The sequence below is a fragment of the Anguilla rostrata genome, chromosome 8 (genome assembly GCF_018555375.3).
Source record: "Anguilla rostrata isolate EN2019 chromosome 8, ASM1855537v3, whole genome shotgun sequence".
NCBI classification, from domain to species: Eukaryota; Metazoa; Chordata; class Actinopteri; order Anguilliformes; family Anguillidae; genus Anguilla; species Anguilla rostrata.
Genome location: NC_057940.1, coordinates 41,959,054 through 41,980,902, shown reverse-complemented (window position 1 = coordinate 41,980,902; position 21,849 = coordinate 41,959,054). Strand labels below are relative to the sequence as shown.

Below are 21,849 nucleotides of genomic sequence, written 5' to 3'. Positions count from 1 at the left end.
TTCTTCTTATTTCTTAATATCATAATGGCTTCCATGACTCACATTGACACAACTCTGGTCCTCATGGCAACAAATGCCAGTGACAAAGGCAAAGGCAACCACAAGCCTAGAATCAAGACTAGATACTGAAAGCTCTACCTGTGTCTATATCTTACCTCTTGTTAAACCATTTGTCCCAAACATTATGGCTCCTTGAAATGTGGGGGACTATATAGAAAAAGTGCTGTCGTTTCTATATGGTGAAGCTAAAAGAAGGGGTAATTTACTGTTCATCAGACATGCATACGGTCACACAAGCTATTTTTGTTTAATGTCTGTGTCCAGCTAATAGGTCATCTTATAGACCATACCTTATAGACTACAAGTTATAGTAGCCATAAACCACAATGTATACAGTAGCCGTTTGCACAAAAGTAGAAAGGTAGAAAAATGTAATGCATTAAAAACAAAAATATTCAACATTTTCTTTTAAATCTGTCATAAAGAGATTAGCGTGAATACTAGATCATATTTCTGATAAGGGCATAGTCCTCTGTTGGAAGCTAATGAAAAATTATTGCCACAAGGTGAACAGACCATAACAGTACGTAAGCTGCCACAGTAGACTTGCATAAACCAAAAGTTCATTTTAATGGCGAAAACATCTGCAAACTTAAGTTTTTGGTTGGTAGTTAAAAAAAACACATTCTTAGAATCAATGGCCAAACATATAATTCACACAAATTATTTTTTACTGACAGACATCCAGCTAACATTTTATTTCAAACATCTTTACTGGATCTAGGTTCAGTGTATCCTGCCTGAACTGAGAGTAATAAAGATAAAAATAAAGGAATTAATGAAAAAATGTGCATTGTTTCCGGATCCAAATACTTTCAGAAATGCTTTCAGATCTCTGCCAAATGAAACAGAATCACTGCCATATGAAAAGGCTCGTGACGATACAACGTGGACATAATTGCTGCCAACACAGAAGTTTGGCCGATTTAATGAATGAGACTGTGACAGAAAAGACATTGGCCAACAAAAATCATTCGCAACAGCTGGGCCACACTATCTCACCAGAGCCACCAGTTGAGCCCTGTACCCACTCCAAACTCCGGTCTATACTGCCCTCTACTGGTAGTATCCCTCAGAGCACTCCTCCGACCAGGGAAAGGGAGGCTCGCTGAAGCACAGAGACCGAACGGCACATCAGTCTTGCCGAGGCCAACCGGGGCGATTTAACGCTCTCTGCTTTTGGCGGGGGGGCCAAGCTCTTTAAGTGGGCCTCCCCTGGGCGGATCACTTCGGCGCTGGCGTCACGGCGGTTGTTTCCTGACCCCGCCAACGTGAGAGCGCTGATGATTTACAGGCCACAGAGAAGGCCTGGAATTCACACATTCCCACAGAGAGACTGAGCACCGAGGCCAGGCTGCCGATCGCTGCCCTGTCAGAGCGTGTGGATGCACATGCTGTACCGCACATACGTGTGATTCCAGGACAACACAAAGACCTATAAAACAAGCCCTGTACATACAATACGCATTCAGAACACTCCCATAAGTAATGTCAGGTCCTTTTGTGCCTCCAGGGACATTAGCATAGCCTGTATATAAAGGTAATCCAGCTCTATCGTGTCCTCAGTTTGTCTGTTCAATGCTTTGAGAAATGTTTCAGACCAAGATGTAAGCTTATATATTAATGTTAAAACCTATTTTCACTTAAACACATGACGGACTGGAAAGTTCAAACCCAAATTTATGCTGTTTGTGCAGTATAAACAATCTGGCGACATTGCCACTCATGGAGTATTTTTATATTTCCTGTGAGTTTAATAAACTGTGTTTAATAAATACAAAGTAAATGACCTTCACAATGCTTAGTATTTTCAAACCAAATACTTTCCCTTAGTATATTTAATTCATGGAAAAGCCCTTGATACCCATTGTAGAATCAGTGCTGCACGTTCATGGCCCAGGAAAAGTTCAGAAGAGGTTTATGTATGTCTAGCTGAACCATTTAAATGCCACAAAGAACTGGAGACACATGAAACTGCCTGTTAAATATCCATTTTATTTTACTGAACAATTTCACGTTTAGTAAATTACAGCCTTGTTTGAAATTAAATAAACGTAATAGAGAGCTGGCAGGTGTGAACTGAAGATAACTTCGGGTTCAAGTCCAAAAATGAAACAAATAAAGGATAAGCATCCGTGGCAAGGAATGGCATTTTCAAATACAGCCTCCCATTAGACGACTCTTACAGTCACTCCTGCAGAAACTGTACATACCTTGTGTCTGACTCCATATATCTACACCCAGCTTGCAGGAGGGAGACCAGGCCTCATTTACCATTTAAACTAAACGTGGAGAAGTGGCTCAGTGGCCTGGGATGTGAATCACGAAGGGTTCACAACGTAATGGCCAAGGAAATCTGTACGGTCGTGTGTGGCAGGAAGGGTAAGTTGAAGGGTAAGTTAAAGGGACGTATGCAACAGAAAATCGTATATAAGTTAACTGAAGATGGAAGCTCTCAAAAAACGTGTTGGGGGAGCAAAATCACAAGCATCTGGCAACACTGAAAGAAAACATTCTAGAAGCCTCCAGACCTTGCTGAACAAATGAACACTCCTTTAAGAGGGGTACACTGGGTGATAAACCCTCTCCTCCTGTTGCTGTGCCGGTTTTGTGCACACAAACTTCATTAAAATTGGATATTTTTCGTCGCTTGGCACAAAATGTGAAAAAACAATCATTGCATGAAGGCTAATGATATTATTTTGTTTCTTTGAAAATCCATAAAAAATTCTGATCCCAAATAAAAAAGGAAAAAAAAAAGGGTAATCATTAAAAAAAGACAATTTAAATAGTTTTTTTTTTTGGTCATTTTGAAGAAACAAATGCACAAAATCCCTGGGAAATACTGACCTCAAGAGGCAACCAACTGAAAATGAACTGTGAACAACAAAATCCTCTAAGCTTGAAGCACACTTGAGTGACTTACACTCACAAAAACACATTAGCGTTCGTAGCAGTTAATCTTACCTCAATATTCTCCTGCTGCACTACAGTAGCGATAACACATCTCCTCCATCAGTGCTCTACGGAGCATGCAATACGCGACCTCAGTACAATTATTTTAGCCGTCATACAGATGGACACACGTAGTGTCCTTTCGAGTGAGAGGAACACGTTAGAGTTAGAGTACGCTATAGTGACCTCCTAGAATGAGACAGTCAGAGGCCTTCCACCAGAATCAGTACGATTCTGTAAATAGTCTATACTTTTCCATGTATGGTACCGCACAGTACTCTGTGTTTCAGGAGTTTCCTGTGCCCGTCGCTCATGCCCCTAAGGGGCCCCCTGTATTGAAGTCCCATGCAGCGTCAGCGGGCGTGTCTCCAGCACACCGGAGTGTGAGGCATGTGCCGTAAGCTCCCCGCGCTGCCGGGAGCGAGCCTCAGGGCGGGGTGCCCGAGCGCAACAGGGCGTGGCTCCCGCTGCCGGGGGGGGGGGGCGGAGCCTAGCGAGCGGCGGCTCAGACGGAACAGAGCGTGCTCATCTGCTGCACCTTGGCCAGGTCCGTCAGGAGCCGCTTAATCCTGAGCTTCAGCTGGGGCAGCCGGGCCAAGGGGTCAGGAGGCTCCAGCTCTCCTGTGAAATCCAGCCAGCTCTCCAGCACTGAGGCACAAACACACACACACACACGCACGCACACGCACGCAAGCACATACACGCACACACATCCGCACACATAATCACACGTGCACATGCACAGAAACGCATACACACGCATGCACACACATACACACACATACACACACACGCAGGCACGCAAGCGCATGCGCACACACACACACACAATCACATGTGCACACACACACAAACGCATATACACGAGCATACACACACACACACAATCACATGTGCACGCACACACACGCGCATACACACACACACACAGATACACAGGAACACACACACACACATATGAGTTGGTTTCAAATGGGAAACCTGACAACACAAAACTCATGAGATTCATGACTTTGTTATTTCCATATAACTGTATGTAAGTTTGCTTTAATAGAAGGGATTGGGTTCTATAAGCAGCTGATGCGTATACTGTTAGCAGAGAGCATCCTGAAGATGTAGCACAGATACAGAATAGCCTCCTCACCGTCGAGCTCCCTCTCGATCAGGTCCATCCTCAGCGCCACCTGGTTCTGCACGTCCTCGATGTGGGCCAGCAGGTTGGTCTTCCACTGGAGGCGGTTCCTCGCCTGCTCGGACGAGTCCGAGGGGTTCGCCGCCGCCGCCGCCGCCGCACACCCGGGCACGCCCACCGCAGTCCTCTCCTGCATCAGAGCGCGCTCAGTGAGCCGCTGGCAAATACCTGCGTTCGCCTGACCGCAAACGCACACGATGCAATGCGCCTGATCGGGCTTTACCGATCACCGTGTTCATTCACAGAGAGACTCTGGGTCGCCTCGTAGTGCAGGTTTACTCAGAAAATAAACTTGGGGATCACAATGAGGAGTAGGCATTTGTGAGGGAGATTTCTGAATTACATTTGGCAACCAGTTCACACCTGACACTCCTCATAGTTTCTTCCTTTGCTGAGTTAGTAGAAACGGTAAAGAGAGAACAAAAACCAGCAGACTCCGAGGACTACAGCAAATGGAATCACTCTGCCAAGATCATGCTAAACTGCAGAACTCAAAATGTGACATTTGACCATTTGAAGAGTAGGTTTTCTGGAATGTTTTTTTTCAAAATTCAATTTTTCTGTGTTCTAGAACTCTATCACATACTACATACTAATACTACATACTACACATACTAATCACATATTGACCTTACACCTTAATGGGTTATATTCCAGAGCTCTCTCCGTAGATATTGCCTAGACATTAAAGCAGCAAAGTGTACACCTGTAAGCCCAGCTCAAATGATTTCAGAACACTATTGGGTTAATACTGGAGAAGCACTTATTCGTGGTGCAGTTGTGCACCCTCCTGCCCTGGACAGTATGTGGGCCACACCAGACATGCTGGGAGGGAGGGAGGGAGCAGAAGCTGGGCGTGTGCACAACCGTGGAATCAGCTCCTCCCCCTTTGACGCAAAAACCTCACCGCGCGGGTCGTAGGGGCGTCGGCCTCCGTGTCAGGCACCTCCTCCCCCTCCATGCCCAGCTGGTGGGGGGAGGGCCAGGGGGGCGGGCCCAGGCCGGTGGGCTTCTGGTAGCTGTGCTCGCTGGCGATGTAGGCGTCCGGGTTGGCGTGGTGGCCCGGCTCGTCGGCCAGGCGCTCCTGCCAGAAGACGCGGGCCGGGCGCCCGCCCATCGGCTGGTCCTCGTCCAGGTTCACCCACGACTGCGCCCACAGGTGCAGGTTGGGGTTGTGCTTGTTCCTTTAAATGAGCAAGGAAAACCACAGCCAATTAGCAAGCCTAGACGGCGGCAAGGAAAAACTCCGCGGGAGGAACCGGACATGAGAGAAGAATCTATTTCAATTTCAATTTTATTTGTATAGCGCTCAACGGACGCCAAGACACTTTTCGGACAAACAGAACTAAAACTGGGCTTAACCCTCAAAAAGCAAGCAAGCGAGGTAAAAAAAAGAATCCCATCCTCCTCAGCCCAGCTCGAGTTGTAGGTTCACACTAGTGCCCAGCACGGTCATGTCCGTTTTTCAAATCTGCGCACGGCTGGCTGTATACAGGCAGATAGAGGAGACAGCTCTGAGGAAGGGGGGATCAATGGCCTCTTTCAAATGACTAAAACGCGCCGCGGAGGCGGCTGTGATGTCACAGGAGGGGGGAGGGACTCACTGCAGCACGCCCATCTTGAGCTGCAGCCCGTGGAGCACCTCTTTGACGCTGAAGACGTCGGCGAGCAGCTGGTGGGCCGAGACGATCTTCTTGGCGTTCTGGTGCGAGTAGTTCTCCGGCAGGAAGGACAGGCCGTACAGGTGGCCCCGGTTCAGCCAGTCCTTGTCGTGGCGATACTTGGCGCTCCACCGCTGCCCTGCGGAGAGAGACGAACCGCGGCGGCGGCACACACTCTTCAGCGCTAGCTCTCAAAAACACACAGTCTGTGAACAGGCCTCTGTCACTCAGTAAAACCATAAAAACATCTGCCCTTTACGAAAACAAGTTCATATTCCTATTTCATAAATTACATATCTAACGCACACAATACGTAAATATATTCATATGAAACATACTTAATTATACTAAAATAGCTACTGCAGCTTTCCCTGTGTGATGGATAACGGTGTCAAATTCTCAAAAGTTAAACACTTGATTGCTTTTAGGGACTTCATATAAAAACTGTACCACGAAACACCATAGCAAGGAAATAATGCGAAACACACGCTGTGCGGTATTTAGTGTGAGGGCACTGCTGGTGGCTGTGACAGAAGGGCGTGTGTGGGGCCGTGTGTGGGCCGTGTGCGGGCCGTGTGGGGCTCACCGGGCGGGTCCCTGCAGATGTAGCAGCTGTACTGCTCAGGCAGCCGGTCCTCGGGCAGCCCCATGCAGGCGCTGTGCTGCCAGCACATGCACTCCTCGCACTGCGGACAGAGCAGGGGAGAGGGGGTTCACCACTCCACCCGCAGTCACACCGCCACGGCTTTAAGGTACGGAAAGCCAAAAGGGCCACGCTTCCTCAGGCTTTAACCCGGTGTGTCTCAATTCTTAAAATGTCAACTGCTGTCAATAACCACTGTTCTGTGGGCAAATAAACAGTGTATGGTACTCCTATACACCACCCGCCGAGTGTTTATTTATGCCCAGCAGCGCACGTTCATTCTGAATTAACATATAATGTCCACACAGCCTCTTCCCCTGTCCCATGGTCCCTTTCACTGCTAGCCAGGCCCGCTGTGTAGAAATTCTCTGATATAGCTTACGCATTGCCTGCTCAACTGGCTAACAACACGTAACAAAAATTATCAGGAAATTGGTCAGATTCACTGAAATATACAACTAGCTAGCGGGCTAGCTGTGAACAGAATAAAAGCATCTTGGTCTTCTGATCAAAGTTGCTGAGCTAATGTTAGTCCCAGCATTTGCAAACCTACTCAGCTAAGAAACTGCCAATGTTAGCTTACTCAATAGAGACACGCACATTAAAAGTAGGTAGGTACCTAGCATGAAGGTCTTAGTTAATTCGTAGGTAAATTCAGTTGTAGTAGCCAGTTGAGCAGGTGAAAGGAACCATGGGACAGAGGAGGAGGCTCTATGCGAATGATATCTTCATTCAGAATGGATTTATGCCACCAGATGTAAACAAACACCACTTGACGGGTGGCGTGTAAGAGCACCATACGCCATTTATTTACGCCAGCTGGTGGCAGCACAGCGTTTATTAAGGACAGACGATGTATTTCAAAAGTTGACACTCCGGGGGGAAACTGTGCAAACTGCAAACTGGGACCCTTTTGACTTTTTTGACTTTCAAATTAAGATACCTCTGCACCTGTATGCACTCACCTGACCCATCATTGGCTTAAGATGCTGAGAGAAATGACGTCACCACAAAAATACTGGACTATGACAATGGGCGCATGGTAACCATGGCAACCCCTCAGTGGAGCCTGATATAATGCGGTACACATACTGCAGTTACGGTGAAAGGCAGCACCGCTCACACAAAGTATGGTATGGCACTGGCACCATATGGGAAGTATTGTTTGATAAGGGTCTATTGCCATATAAAGTGTGTCCTCATCAGCACATATATGTATGGCGTTTGTGCAACGGACCATCAGACAGCAGTGCAGTGGTACAGTCAGCCAGCTTCATATGAAGGTGTCGGCAGACAGAATGTCGATAAATGCAAATGGCAGTTTTCTAAGATGTACACACACGCAAGCACGTGGAGACACCCATATGTACATAAACACGCGCATGCGCACGCACACAGACATACACACACGCACACGCACACACACACACGTGCGCGCACACGCACACACACACATGCGCGCGCACACACGCACACACACACGCACGTACGTACGTACGTACACACACGCGCGCACACGCACACACACACACGCACACGCGCACACACACACACACGCGCGCACACACACGCACGCACGCGCGCGCACGCGCACAGACGCACACACACACGCGCGCACGCACACACACACACACGCACCTGGATCATGAAGCCGTTCTCCTCCTGGGTCTGACAGATGCAGCGCACGATCTCTGCGGCGTCGGCCTCCTCCTGGAAGTCCTCCATGGTGAGGGAGTCCAGGTCCTGGCCGTACTCGTCTCCGCTCAGCAGCAGGCTCTCCGTGGACGAGTCCTCCAGGAACTCTGCGTCAGAGAGGTCTGAGACGAGAACGCGCAGCGCCATCAGAGAGAGCCAAACCTGCGCCTCTGCGCTCCAACCACATTTCTGTGGTCCAATCAGGAGCCATTCTACACACCAAAAACCCATAGTGTTAACTCAAAAGCAGCAGTAAGAGTAGCAGTAGGAGCAACAGTAAGAGCAGCAGTAGGAGCAGCAGTAGGAGTAACAGTAGGAGCAGCAGTGAGAGCAGCAGTGAAAGCAGCAGTAGGAGCAACCGTAGGAGCAGCAGTAGGAGCAGCAGTGAGAGCAGCAGTGAAAGCAGCAGTAGAAGCAGCAGTAAGAGCAGCAGTAGGAGCAACAGTAGGAGCAGCAGTAAGAGCAGCAGTAGAAGCAGCAGTAAGAGCAGCAGTAGGAGCAACAGTAGGAGCAGCAGTAGGAGCAGCAGTAAGAGTAACAGTAGGAGCAGCAGTGAGAGCAGCCGTGAAAGCAACCGAAGGAGCAGCAGAAGGAGCAGCAGTGAAAGCAGCAGTAGAAGCAGCAGTAAGAACAGCAGTAGGAGCAACAGTAGGAGCAGCATTAGGAGCAGCAGTGAAAGCAGCAGTGAGAGCAGCAGTAAGAGCAGCAGTGAGAGCAGCAGTAGGAGCAGCAGTAAGAGCAGCAGTAGGAGCAACAGTAGGAGCAACAGTAGGAGCAACAGTAGGAGCAGCAGTAGGAGCAGCAGTGAAAGCAGCAGAAGCAGCAGTGAGAGCAGCAGTAGGAGCAGCAGTGAGAGCAGCAGTAGAGCAGCAGTAGGAGCAGCAGTGAGAGCAGCAGTAGGAGCAGCAGTAAGCAGTTATTGACGGTGGCGGGTTTATCGCCTCGGCCCCTTCACTCACTCTCGCCCGTCAGGTCCACTGACAGGATGGCGCGGGGGTACTGGAAGGGCGTGCGCCTGCAGGGGGCGCCCCCGCTGCGGATGGTGAAGGTGCCGCTGGACGCGCGGCTCAGGGGGGAGGAGCCTCGCTCCAGGAAGGACAGGGGGCCGTCCTGCAAGCCTGCGTAACCTGGGTGGGGCAGAGAGAGGGCTGTCACATGACCGCTGCTGAGGAGACGCAGGAACTTTCTCAGTATTTTACCTAAATTTATTCTGTCAGCCTACAATTGCTGTTACACATTTTGTAATAAAAACAACATGTAAAAAGTTGAATATGTAGAAATGCACCGTTAGTATAGGACAACGCACATGCCAAGCAAAGGGTCATTTGCAAACACTTGATGCATTCGCTCAGTTTTAACAATCCAGATTTAATTTAGGAATTAAATTAATCAATAAAACAATCCAGACTAATTTAGGAAGGACATAAATGAAAGTTTATCAGTTGTGCTGACTGCTACTACTAATACAAGTACTATAACTAATAATCATAGCAATACTACATTTTATTTATACAGCTCCATTACCAACCTCAAAGCACCAGAACAATGAATCCGGTAAATATAGCATTAAAAGGCACTAAACAAAAGAAACATAGATTAAACGGCAGTGTCTTTAGCAGAAACCTGAAGTGGGAGTGGTTTGATGGGAGGGCGTGGCCGGGAGCAGCAGCTGACATGGCCGCTCACCAAACGAACAGCCTGAATGCCACAAGCACTGACCAGCGCTTCACTTACTGTGCTGTTTGCATTTCTTTTTCTTCTTCTTCTTTTTCTTCGGTTTCATTTTGAAGGGGTCCCGCTCTTTCTTCTCCTTCCTTTCCCGATCCTTCTCTTTCTTTTTTCCTGTAAAATAGGCTGAAACCAAAAAGGCATCGATTGGCTCTAAAAGAAGGGTTTTAGATGTGTGCCATCAGCAAGTGGGTAAAATGTAAAAGGAGGCATCTATTAAGGGTACCTGCCGTCTGGCATTTCTCCTCAAGTTTCACTTTCTTCTCTAGTCGAATCAGACCTGGAGAGGAAACCATTTTAATGAATCAAATCAAATCTATTTTATTTTAAAAAGTGCTTTTTACAGAGCATGTCACACAAAGATGCCATACAGACAAACAGGAGGAAAACTGACCAAAAACCAGGCCTGAACCCCCAACGCTGAGAAGAACGTTTTCAAATGTGCTCATCTGTTGTTTGAATTGCTTGACAATCAAGGGATGTAAATATATTTTTTTGTTTGCATAGCAGTTTTGCAACTTATTTTGATTTGTCCATAAACTCTTGTGGTAATGCGCAGCAGTATTCTGAATGCCCTTAAATGAGCTTGCAACCTGCATACAGCAAAATGGCCATAAATGCAGACACTAAACAGTTAGTTTTGGCAATTTTAAAAAGTAAAACACGTGCACTCTTCTTTTAGAAGAGCACTCATTTCTTAATTCAGAAAAGCATCTTAAAAGGTATGGATCAGTGTATTTACTTTGGACGTTATTTTTCAACATCCTATACTTGTGAGGCTCTCACACGCTGGTGCACTGTGATATTTCTCAAAGCTGTCTTAAATTTAGACCCGAGGCATCTTCATATTGATTTTTATTGTTCTGAAATAGAGTGCACATATCTATCCCCATGAGGCATTATTAACATTTCCTTTGCCTCGCTACAGTAACAAGACAACCAATTTCCTTGAATTGCACTTTTATCCACACTACTGCCAGGACAAGAGGGCACTTCAACAAGACTGCCATTTCAGCTTTAAAAAAAAAAAAAAAACAAAGATTCATTTGAGCATTGGTTGCACTCAAAAACTGCAGTTTGGAAGTCTGGATGCAATCTTATTCAGGTGGTTGTGTCAGTACTGACCTCGGACTGGGTGGTTACGTCAGTCCTGACCTCGTGCTGAGTGGTTGTGTCAGTACTGACCTGGGACTCGGTGGTTGTGTCAGCACTGACCTGGGTCTGGTTGGTTGCATCAGTACAGACCTGGGACTGGGTGGTTGCGTCAGTACTAGCCTGGGTCTGGGTGGTTGTGTAGGCCACACTGTTATAGAGTAACTCAACAGTGCGGCCAGTACTGACCTGGGACCAGGGGGTTGCGTAGGCCACACTGTTATACAGTAACTCAGCTGGGTGCTCAGTACTGACCTGGGCCTGGGTGGTTCTATAGACCACACTGTTATACAGTAACTCACCAGGGTACTCAGTACTGACCTGGGTCTGGGTGGTTCTATAGACCACATTGTTATACAATAAGTCAGCAGGGTGCTCAGTACTGACCTGAGTCGGGGAGGTGGTCCTTATCGATGACCTTCTTCAGGATCTTGTCATGGAGGCTCTCAAAGGACTTGTTCCGCGGTGGCAGCGGTGGCAGAAGCGAATCCTCTGTTCCCTCCAAGCTCATCGAGGCCGAAGACCGTTTCATCTTACCGAATTTTGGGGGTTTGAGACGAACCCCGCCACAGTCCGGCGGTAAGAGGTGCTCTGGAGGGGACACAGCTGGGGGGGGAAGAATGAGGAAAAGGCGCATCACTGCACAGGTCAACTGCATAATCCAGAACAATCCAGAACTTTCCTTTCTATCAAATAACGTCACTTCTGCACAGTGAATTCACCTGACCACTCCTACTCCACTCTCTACTTCATTAACCACATTCAAGGTACTGAAAGGTGATATGACAAGCTGCATGAACTTTGAGTAAAAAATTCTTAATCTCAAAAGTACTATTCTGGGAAAAGCTTTTAGCATATTAAATTTTTACCACATCAAAACCCCCATTTTAGCATATAACACACTGAAAAGTTTTAATGTGATGCATGTAATGCTTATTCACGCACAGGCAGAGGTGGAGGCACATCTTCGCCTCTTGTTGCCGGGAGCCTCGAGTTGAGTGGCGCAGGGTGTGGAGGCGGAGGTAGTCCTGGTGCGGGCCGCCCTGCTGGGAGACCCCGCCTCTGGCTCCGCCTCCTTGTCAGCGTTGTGGTAGTACTTGAGGTGGTAGTCCAGCAGCTTGGCTTTGCGGAAGGCCTTCGAGCAACCCAAAACCTGACACTTGAACTTGTTGTGGTCCAGGTCATGGGGAGAGGTAGGGTCCTCCAATTTAATGGTGTTCATTACTAAACATAAAAGAATGGCAATATTAATAATTGCGTTAACATTATCCTGCCAAAGTACTACAACTCCCAAAATGAAAAAGTAACATCTAACCGGTTAAGCATTTTGGACAGAGATCCGAAAGGATAGAGATACATCTACGCTTTTACAAGTCTGTGACAGACCAGACAGACAGGCACAGAGATACCGACAGAAGAATACATCGGATGTAGAAACAGGCATACATACAGACAGACAGACAGACAGACAGATATACAGTATAGCATTTATATGCTACAAAGTAACATCACAGTTTAAGCAATGAAACAACACTTAAGGCAGCAGAAGGAAATGTAAACTTAGTGCACATACTTGGCTCTCTGGAATGCTTGTTCAGCTTTGGAGTTCTAGCAGCACCTTTCAGATCTGCAGTCACAAAAGAAACAGGAGACAATTACCTCAGTGTAGCGCCTCAGGTACAGAGACAGAACACAACCAATGAACCGGCACACCGCCTTAAGAAAAAGCTTTTACACCCTTTATTGCCCTTTTATGGGATACAATGGTCGCAATGTTACTACCCTCACTTCCTTATTCATCGACACCTGTGCGGTTTATTAGCCCACCATTCACCCCTGCCTGACCTGCTGTGGGCGGAGTCACTTTCCCACCAAGTGGCGCCTGACTGGATAAAGCCCACTCAGTCTGCTTTGCTCTCCCTGTGATAGGAGGCTGAGGTGGAGGGGGAGGGAATGCGGTGGACACATGCACTCTGGGGCTCATGGGTGGCTCTGGCTTTTCCACAAAGGGCAGGGCAGAGTCTGAAAAGCAAGGGCCACCGTCAGGCTCCAGAGCTAGAGCTGTGACTGTGGGCAGTGACTGCCGCAGCAGAGGCGATTTGAGTTCCGCCCAACTTTCATGACATTGGACAGTTATTTAGCTGTATAGAAAAAAATCAAGACCAGGTCAAAACCTAGTATATGGCTGGACCTAACACACGTGATCAGGCCGACCAACTTCATAACTAACTCAGTCACTCAGTCACAGACATTCGCGTTTGTAGGGCTGGCCCCGTTGCAGTCCAGCCAAAAATCAGGAGATGACTAATGAATGCAGTGTCTTAAGAACCACAGGCCAGGAGGGAAAAGGTATATCCATCCAGTGATCTTATTAGACACAGAAATGACCTGTAAAACCATTCTTCACGGGCCGTGCGGTGCCCTGTGGAAGTGCACTCCATGGTCTGGAATCAAATCCATAATCATGTTTTTTAGAGAGCGAGCCAAGGCTTCCCTAAAGCGGCTGATTATTACCGCATTAACTCAAGTTCTTCAAGTTATGAAACGGTCTGTGGACTGTGGGACTACAGGCCTTAAGGACAAGCCACCCGTTATGCACATGAACCAATGTATTATATCTACAGAACCGTTTTTGCATAATCGTTTCATAAACAACGGACCCATGGGCACCGTAAGATGAGAACATTACTGTTACGTGCCAGATTTTACAGTGAATAGCCCCCAGCGTCTCCCTGACTGGGTTAATTGTGCACATTTTGTTTGTTTACACAATTTTTCTACTTGCTGTGTTTTATTTTTCCCAACCATTTTCTTTGTGCAATGCTACAGCACAAACAAAAAAAAGCCCCAAAAGGATGAGTTTTGTCGACTGTTTCAAATTAGAGTGAGCCAGAAAAAAAACGAAATGCTCAAGGCTCAAAGCTCTCAGTCACTAATATACAAAACACTCTTTGGCAGTAGATCACCTTGAAGACTCATCCTAAACTGTAGTAACTAAGTGGAGTCGGGCTCGGCAAGTGTTTGAATGGGAGACCTGGAGTGACCACGTAACTGTGGACCAGGACTAGGACTGTACTTCCCTTCCCTTTCCTCCCTCACTATAATAACGGGGACACTGTGCTGTGGGAGGTGCCTTCACTGGCGGAAAGGTTAATGCTAGATGCTGACTCATAGTGGTCATTTAAGTCCATGGTACTTATACAGTAGGTGTTCTGGGTGACTAATAATCACTGCTGCAGTTGACCTGCATTCCCCACCTGCTCCGTTTCCCCAGCAGCTGCTACAATAGAAAAACAAGTCTAGCTGACCTGCCTGGTAAAACACTACGTATATCATTTGATTATAAAGGTCACTGAAGAGGACGAGGACTTGCCAAGGTAACATGCCGGGGAGGGTGTATGTGGAGCAGCCCATGGGTGTAATGAGGAAAGCTCTATACTTCACTCACCAGGCCCGGCGATGGGGGGAGCCGTGTGGCCGGGGGTCGGCCGCGCTGCCTCTGTAGCGGGCGTGGCCGCGGGCTGACGGCGACCGCCGACGGCCTGTGCCCCGCCCTGCTCAGGCTGGCCGCCCGCGCCCGTCCTGGCCGTGGCAGGGGAGCGCTGCAGCACGCCTGCCTTCCTGTGCCCCTCCGTGACCACGCAAGCCCCCTGAGAGAGAGTTCAGAAACACTAGATATAGTCACGTATTCTTCTGACTTCATCTGCATTTAATAAAATGTACTCATTGAAGTGTGAAAATTTAAAGTTGCATTTACAACAGGGCTCCTGCAGTATATCTCACAGAAAATAACACTGAAACCAAGGATGGACAATTCGCAAAGCTGTCAAGGACCTGATTTATAAATAACAAATTAGTTTTAAAATACAGCAGTAAAAACATAATCACTTTTATTGATAATATCATCCTTTTATCGTAACAAATTTATAAGCAATGATTTATTCACACGCATTAACCAACAGAAAATCAATCACAGGCAGTTTCTATATGACTTGTTTATATTGTGCCTGTGGAGTAATATTTGCATACCTCTTCATGGGTCCCTGGAGCATTACCCTTCTCTTCTTTGAACACAGACTCATCTTCTTTCTTTGCTACGGAGACTAAGAACACAGGAAGCAGCGCATTATAGTCACAGTATGCTTCCGTGGCTGACCTTATGAAGGCTTTGTACAGGGAGGGCTTTGCCATGCACTTCAGTTAAGTAAGTAAATGTCACCTCTAAGCTTGGTGAGGAGGGCCCTCCTTGGCGTGAGTGAGCTCCCAAGTTTCGCTCTCTCCCTTTTTGCTTTTGTTTCATCGGGCACATCTGAGGACGACTTCACTTCTCCTTCGCCGACAGACCTCAGCGTGGCTTTGAATAAAAAGGAGTGAAATTTGGGGATTTGTGGCAAACCAAAAGATGCCAAGCTGCCATTATGTCAGGCTAAAAACTGCACACTCAATGTACGCTTAAAGTAATACATATGCGTATTGACACGTACATTTTACTTTGGATCAACGTCAGCTAATAAAGGCACGCTCAGTGTAGGCTCACAGTAATATCAACGTATGGACATTAATGCAAGAATATCACTAGTGCGCAGCTTCAACAAATGTGCCATTCTTTTTGATGCTATTGAATTAAACCTCAACGGACAGCTGTGCATGAAGAAATAATTCAACAAAGTGACATTTTCAAAGAAGTAACTCAGCAATTTTACTCATTTTCCTTTTCTTCAACACTCCTACATGTTGAAACATATTAAAGTCACTGTTAACTAGCAGGATTTAAGGGTATCAGCAAGCACTCTGACATGACATTGGGATTGGCCACGCGGAATGATCGGACGGGCCAGTGAGCTGGACTGCTACCTGATTTCCCGGCAGAGTCCGCCTCTTCGTTGCCTGAGGCCTCGTCGGACGGGGGTGTTTCGGCTTCGTCGCCCGACCTCCCGTCCCTCTTATCCTTGTTTCCCTCAGCCCCGGGGCACTGCTTTCTCTTGGCGGCGGAAGTGGCGGCTCGCACCAGGGCAATCCAATCCTGCTGACCCAGACAAAACTGCTGACTGGCACCCGGTGAGCAACTGGGAAGTACACACCGTGGATTCTCCAGACCAGTGGTAACCAACCCTACTCCTACAGATCTACCGTCCTGTAGGTTTTCACTCTAACCCTAATTTGCCACACCTGCTCTGCTAATTAGAAGCTTATGGATATCTCTCCATGAGAACCCAGTGTGCTTTATTAGGGTCTGAGTGAAAACCTACAGGATGGTAGATCTCCAAGAACAGGGTTGGTTACCCCTGGTCTAACCAGATGGCCAGCTCTGTATTCATTCGGCAGTACGTTTGGGCCCTCTACTGCTGAAGCTGACACACTCTAATTTGATGCATGAATCAAATTAAAAATATTCCTGAAGGAAATGGATGTTCTGTCTTTAGGACCGCCTCCTTATGAATATTCGTAAACGTAATACAACAAACAGTCCTGTCACCAACCAGAACCCCCTGTAGTTAAGAACTAGCGGATGGAAGTAACTCAGGAGCTGACCATCTGTCACTATGGAGTCTCTCGGACTACACCTCAACACATTCTCATTCCTAGCGCCCCAGCCCTGATGCTGTATTCACAACTGAATGCTGTGTATTACAAGTGGATGTGGTATATGTGGGCTAAAAGCTAAAATAATCTCTCTCATTCCACCACAGGAAGAGGCTGAACAGGTATCATAGCTAGGGCCACCAGTTTGTCTCCACTATGTGACCTGCAAGGATTTTGACTTGTATTTCAATGATCCTATTGGGAGTGTCGAGAAGGAAAGTGAACATGGATGGAAGTTTTTGTCTTTGAGCCAGTGTTCCTCATTCCTGGTCCTGGAGAGATGCAGAGGGTGCTGACTTTCATTGTTACTCAGCACTTGAGGAGCACAGATACAGCATTCCCCTGTACAACATTTAAAAAATACTGTAGCATGTTCATGGCAGTAAGTAAACATCGCTGTCAATCCTCGTCTGTGCGGAATAAGTTGCAATTTATCAACTTGGATTACTGAGGTGGTGCAAATGGGATAACTGTCGGAGAAGTGGCTTGAAAAAGAGGCTATCTGGACCTCTAGCTGAAGTACCATGTGAGAAAACAAGGGGAGACAAACTGGAGGTCCTACTCATAGCACAAGCAAACAAAAAAAGTCTGGTAATTAGCCTGAAATTAGCAAGTGTGAATACAACCCCAATGTGCTGACATGAGACTATAAAATTTAGATCACAGCAACTACAATCAACACAAATATTTAAGTAAGTAACATTCACTCATGGCTTATAACAGCATAAGAGAACATACTGCTAAATTATTTTTCAGTTTGATCAGTATGAATTATTTCCATAGTATTTTTAAACTTTCCACCTAGACGCTTAGATGTTTTGAAGTAAACAGAAATCGATGTGTAATGGTGCAGCATAACAATGCGAGCCATTTTCACAAGCCATTTAAATGTGAAAATAGCTTTTGATTCATAATGTTCTACAAAATATCTTGACCTCTATAATTGTCCTTAAGTATGACATGATCAAGCAATTTCATAAAACACAACACGGACAATGCAATTAAAGAAAAAAGAAGAGAGGTTTGGTCACTGTCTCCCTGAATCGCTGATGGAGTACAGAAGAGGCCAGAAATTCTATCTGCCTTGAAGTCCTTTGTCCTTCACAATAAATTCAGCAGCTCCCTGTTGAGTCTTACCTTCTAAAAAAGAGAGGGAAAGATGGCATAACTATACACTATGGAGCTCCACCAAATGAAGACAATGGAAATGGAAAATGATGGCAACAATTAACAACGTATTACCATTTTCACTTCAGAAAATTTGACCTACATTCACCACCAGCAATTTACAATGGCACCAAATGAAAAAAAGAGGATGTCAGCCATTTTAAAATCCAAATGGATGTTATTGGAATGAATTGTGAGGTTTCAAAACATCTCAGGTCCCTGAAATGATCTTTCGATGCCAAGGTGTGCAATCCAAGTTAACACTGCGAGAATTCCAACTGGCCTTTTAATGTGCGACAACGGAAATTAGAATAGTTGTCTAGATCAAAGCCTTGTATGATTTAGGCTAAAATATCTGATGGAAGAATTGCATGAGAGTCCACCATCAAAAAAAAAAAAAAAAAGAGAGAGTTTACAGTGTACGGTGAGGCATATTCAAGTATTGCTGTGAAAATTTCAACGAATTTGCCTCGCTCCAACTTACCTGCCCCTTTACGTCTTCGGGCATAGACTTGATATGCATTCTTTTCATGCACCGAACAACTCCATCATAAAACTGCACGGTGTAGGTACCTGAAAATGTGTAATTTGCAAGATCACAAAGGAGCAATCATAAGCCAAAGCAATCCACTGTTCTGTGCGCCAGGTTCTTGGCTTTAAAAATGCCAGCGATATTGCGGTAGCGTGCCCACCTTCTTTGTGGACGGACTGTATCTTAGCTGGGTAGTAACGGCAGTCCGTCCACCGGGCCAACACCTCCTCGCCTGAGCTCAAATCCTGCATGAGAAACAAAAGGAACAGGACAAACTTATGAACTCTGGAAATTCAAAACCAAAATCCATTATGCGGAACAAGAACCTTGAAAAGAGAATAGACTTACAGAAGAATAAAGACTACATTAAAATAAGAAATTTGTACAAGGATTTAAATTCCAATCATTAACTATTTTGCTATTTTTCTTTACATTATCCTGTAAGCTGCAGAAGCCACTACAAAGGATAGCTGTATCTTACACTGAAAACAGTCGCATTCACCTGATTCTGAAGACCCCTAATCCATTTCAATACTACATCATCTCAGTGACTGGCACTTTCAAAATGGCACAAAACTAATAACTGCTTATCAAGACTTAATATGGGTGGATGTGCTGCCAGTCACCAACTCATCTGAGACTGCGCTCTGAGGCACAGCACCATGATTGGTCAATATCAGCAAGATACTGAAAACACGACAGCTCCACCCCCTTTGAGTATAGTCCCGTCACAGAACTAGTTGGGACTTTGTAATAACAAATGCTAACTATCACACACTGTTTAAGTGAACAACTTGATCAAGAGATGAGAAACAAGGCAGCACAGTGAACTGGAATACAATATGTTATGTGCCTGGGGCATTCACAGGTTTAAACACTTAAAATACAGTTTGGGAATGGTCTGTTTTAAACTAATCATTTAATGTTAGAACAAAAAAAAAAAAACATTAGTATTTGGGTTTCAACATTAGAATATACCACTTTTGTTATTTGCAAAAATTAAAATTTAAAATGAATGTTAATAAATGTGACATGACCCATGGCATAATAAATACATAACTATGTGGCACTACCAATTTCCAGTTCACAGTGACAACTGTCAAGTGAAACAAACAGAAAAACCTCCCACCACCTTTTCACCAGAATTGATTTTTTGCAACTCCCTAATGACCCGTGCGAGCAGACAAATAATTTCAACATGGCTGCAAATCAAGCCAACTGGTGAAACTGGGATATATTACTTGTCTTGACTGCAGTAACTCTGTTTGGTCCTCTGTGCTCTCTGTACATGCAGGATTCTCAACAGGGCAAGATGCACTCATCTCACTCAGTCTCTCCTGGCAGAAATGTTTGTAAAAATACATAATTAATTAGTTCATTTACCACACGTGTTTACAAAAAAGTGCTAGGACAGCATTCAATTAACTCAATTTTTTAAAGGTAATTTAACCCACAAGAAGCATTTCAGTTACTCCAAAGATAGGCACACCTCATCCTTCACCCTGATGAACCCATACATTCCAGCAGAATCCCCTCCTCGTCTTTTAGCCCCACTTTGCAGAATGCGGGCCCCTCTAGAGGACGCAGTCGACTGCTGTCCCAAAAAATCCACTCATCATATCGGTGGTTCCAGCTCTCAAAGTGAACAGGCAACTTCCCCTCCTCAAAGTCAAACTTCTCAATTTGTGAGGGGTACCTAAGCATATCCCATAGACACCACAGGGAAATGGATCAGGAGGCCACTCTAGCACACATAAATACCCAGACAGCTAAGCACTGGGACCCCAATTTTTCCAAGGGAAGGTTCTTGTACCATTTCTGAAGGTAATCTTGAGCTTCAACCCTGGCTCCAATCTCAAAGATGATTCCTGGTCGGTTAGGAGGCTTCGTGCGAATATTAACCTTTCGGACTCTCTAGAGCTCCATGCCACAACTGGAGAAATTGAACAAAGCAATGGTTACATTCATAGCTAAAGGGCAATACATGCTTACATGACATTATATATATTTCAGAGGAAAGTACACACGTAGCTAGATTGACACTCAATTCCATGAATTCTGGTTTGTGTAACACGCAATAGCAACTTATTTTTTCAAATAGAATAACGTGATTGAGCTAGCGACAGCGTTATTTAAATTAGAATGCAAATAAATGTTATAATATTCTCGTAAATGAATTGCTAATGTAACTAACATTAACTGGCTACATGAACAATACTATCTACCACTGCAGGTAACTTAACGTTTAACGACACAAATATTATGCCCTTCTTGTAACATTATCGGGATAGCCAACACCCATTTAGATTTTTATAAATATAAATAGAAGTTGTAGGCGTATTGTGGTTTGCCAACAAAGCCAGTTAGCAAGCTATCTACTCAAACTCAAACAAAAGGACTGGCTCGCTAAGCTAGCTGTCTGAGGTAATATTAACATTATCTAGTTAGCTAGCCAGCTAGTATAGAAAACTAGCCAAACCTGCATTATAGCCAAACGATAACTAGCTTTCACTAAAAACTAATAGCTGGCTAGCGAACAATAAAACAAGCTGGTTTCAAGAATACAGCTCGTGAACGTTCTCATTTGGCTGATTAGCGACACAATATTACAAGATATCTACTTCTCTGTTGATAAGCTTCCAAGCCAGCTAGCTAGGCACTTGGACTAGTAAATCAGCTAGCTAGCTTCCTGGCTAAATTATCTAGCACTTCATTTGAAATATTTGTAGCATTAGCTAACATTAGCTATTTTGTCTTGCTATGTAGTTACATTCGTGCTGTACGTTTAATACTTCCATAGTGTGTAGTTTAGTCACCATGCTAATTACCTTCACATTTCGGAACATATTTTAAGAAGGTTGCTATGTTTAAAACCCAGCCTTCCTTCCATTCGTCAGCTGTGTGTGATTTTAACCCAAACACTCGACGTCACCACGTACGTAACCATTGCGACCCGTAGTCACACTGGCATTTGATAGGTGTTTTGGACCCACTGCGCAACTTTGTGCCCTAGTAGACAGGTTCCTAAATCATGGGATTGACCTACTCATTCAATGTACTAATATTGGATATAGTCGATACAAATGGTATTGGGATCAGTAAAAATGGTATCGAGATTTGCAGACATATCATGCAGTGAAAAAAAAAAAAAATGAACTGACGGAATGCCTATGCTGCTGTAATTTAAAGAACATGTAATTTATTTCAAAATTACACATACATGTTTTGGTCATACTCTCAATCTGCCTAAATTACTTAGCAAGTTTAATCCCAATTAACGTTATAACGTTCAATTAATTAATTAAATTTATGACATAACAGACATGGCAAGGAATTTATTGAATATTGATCACTAGTCTATATTGAATTATACACCTATGATTATACCACAGTCTGTGGATTATACACAATGAATACAGTTCAGTGATTATACATTTGTTGAGTAACCTACACGGAATTATATGAAGATCGGACATTTTTT

At 45.3% G+C, this 21,849-nt stretch overlaps 1 protein-coding gene across 9 annotated transcripts; it reads right to left on the bottom strand.

Annotated features, from left to right (window-relative positions):
• Nucleotides 1-2,035: 2,035 nt before the first annotated feature.
• LOC135261741 (PHD finger protein 20-like protein 1) lies at nt 2,036-21,356 on the bottom strand. Of its 9 annotated transcripts, none has more exons than XM_064348320.1 (22): nt 21,197-21,356; nt 20,182-20,301; nt 19,610-19,705; nt 18,529-18,613; nt 18,321-18,409; nt 15,941-16,112; nt 15,306-15,440; nt 15,116-15,189; nt 14,535-14,736; nt 12,932-13,108; nt 12,660-12,713; nt 12,032-12,310; nt 11,474-11,692; nt 10,161-10,214; nt 9,941-10,087; nt 9,166-9,333; nt 8,150-8,328; nt 6,455-6,554; nt 5,812-6,007; nt 5,115-5,391; nt 4,160-4,337; nt 2,036-3,663 (listed from the first exon to the last, which is right to left on the bottom strand). In XM_064348320.1, the coding sequence occupies exons 2-22, from the start codon at nt 20,182-20,184 to the stop codon at nt 3,521-3,523; spliced, it is 3,027 nt and encodes a 1,008-aa protein (XP_064204390.1). In that variant the 5' UTR covers nt 20,185-20,301; nt 21,197-21,356; the 3' UTR covers nt 2,036-3,520. The 9 variants fall into 9 exon arrangements, with proteins under 9 accessions (XP_064204390.1, XP_064204386.1, XP_064204392.1 ...); XM_064348316.1 differs by having other exon boundaries at nt 12,660-12,717; nt 12,933-13,108; XM_064348322.1 differs by having other exon boundaries at nt 9,941-10,060; nt 12,660-12,717; nt 12,933-13,108.
• Between the last annotated feature and the right edge of the window lie 493 nt (nt 21,357-21,849).

Excerpts from the sequence above, each read along its gene's own strand:
- LOC135261741 (XM_064348316.1), bottom strand. Across the intron at positions 16,113-18,320 it reads CCGAAGACGTAAAGGGGCAG|CAGGATTGGATTGCCCTGGT; the intron begins GTAAGTTGGAGC and ends TGTCTGGGTCAG. Across the intron at positions 3,664-4,159 it reads GATCGAGAGGGAGCTCGACG|TGCTGGAGAGCTGGCTGGAT; the intron begins GTGAGGAGGCTA and ends TTTGTGCCTCAG.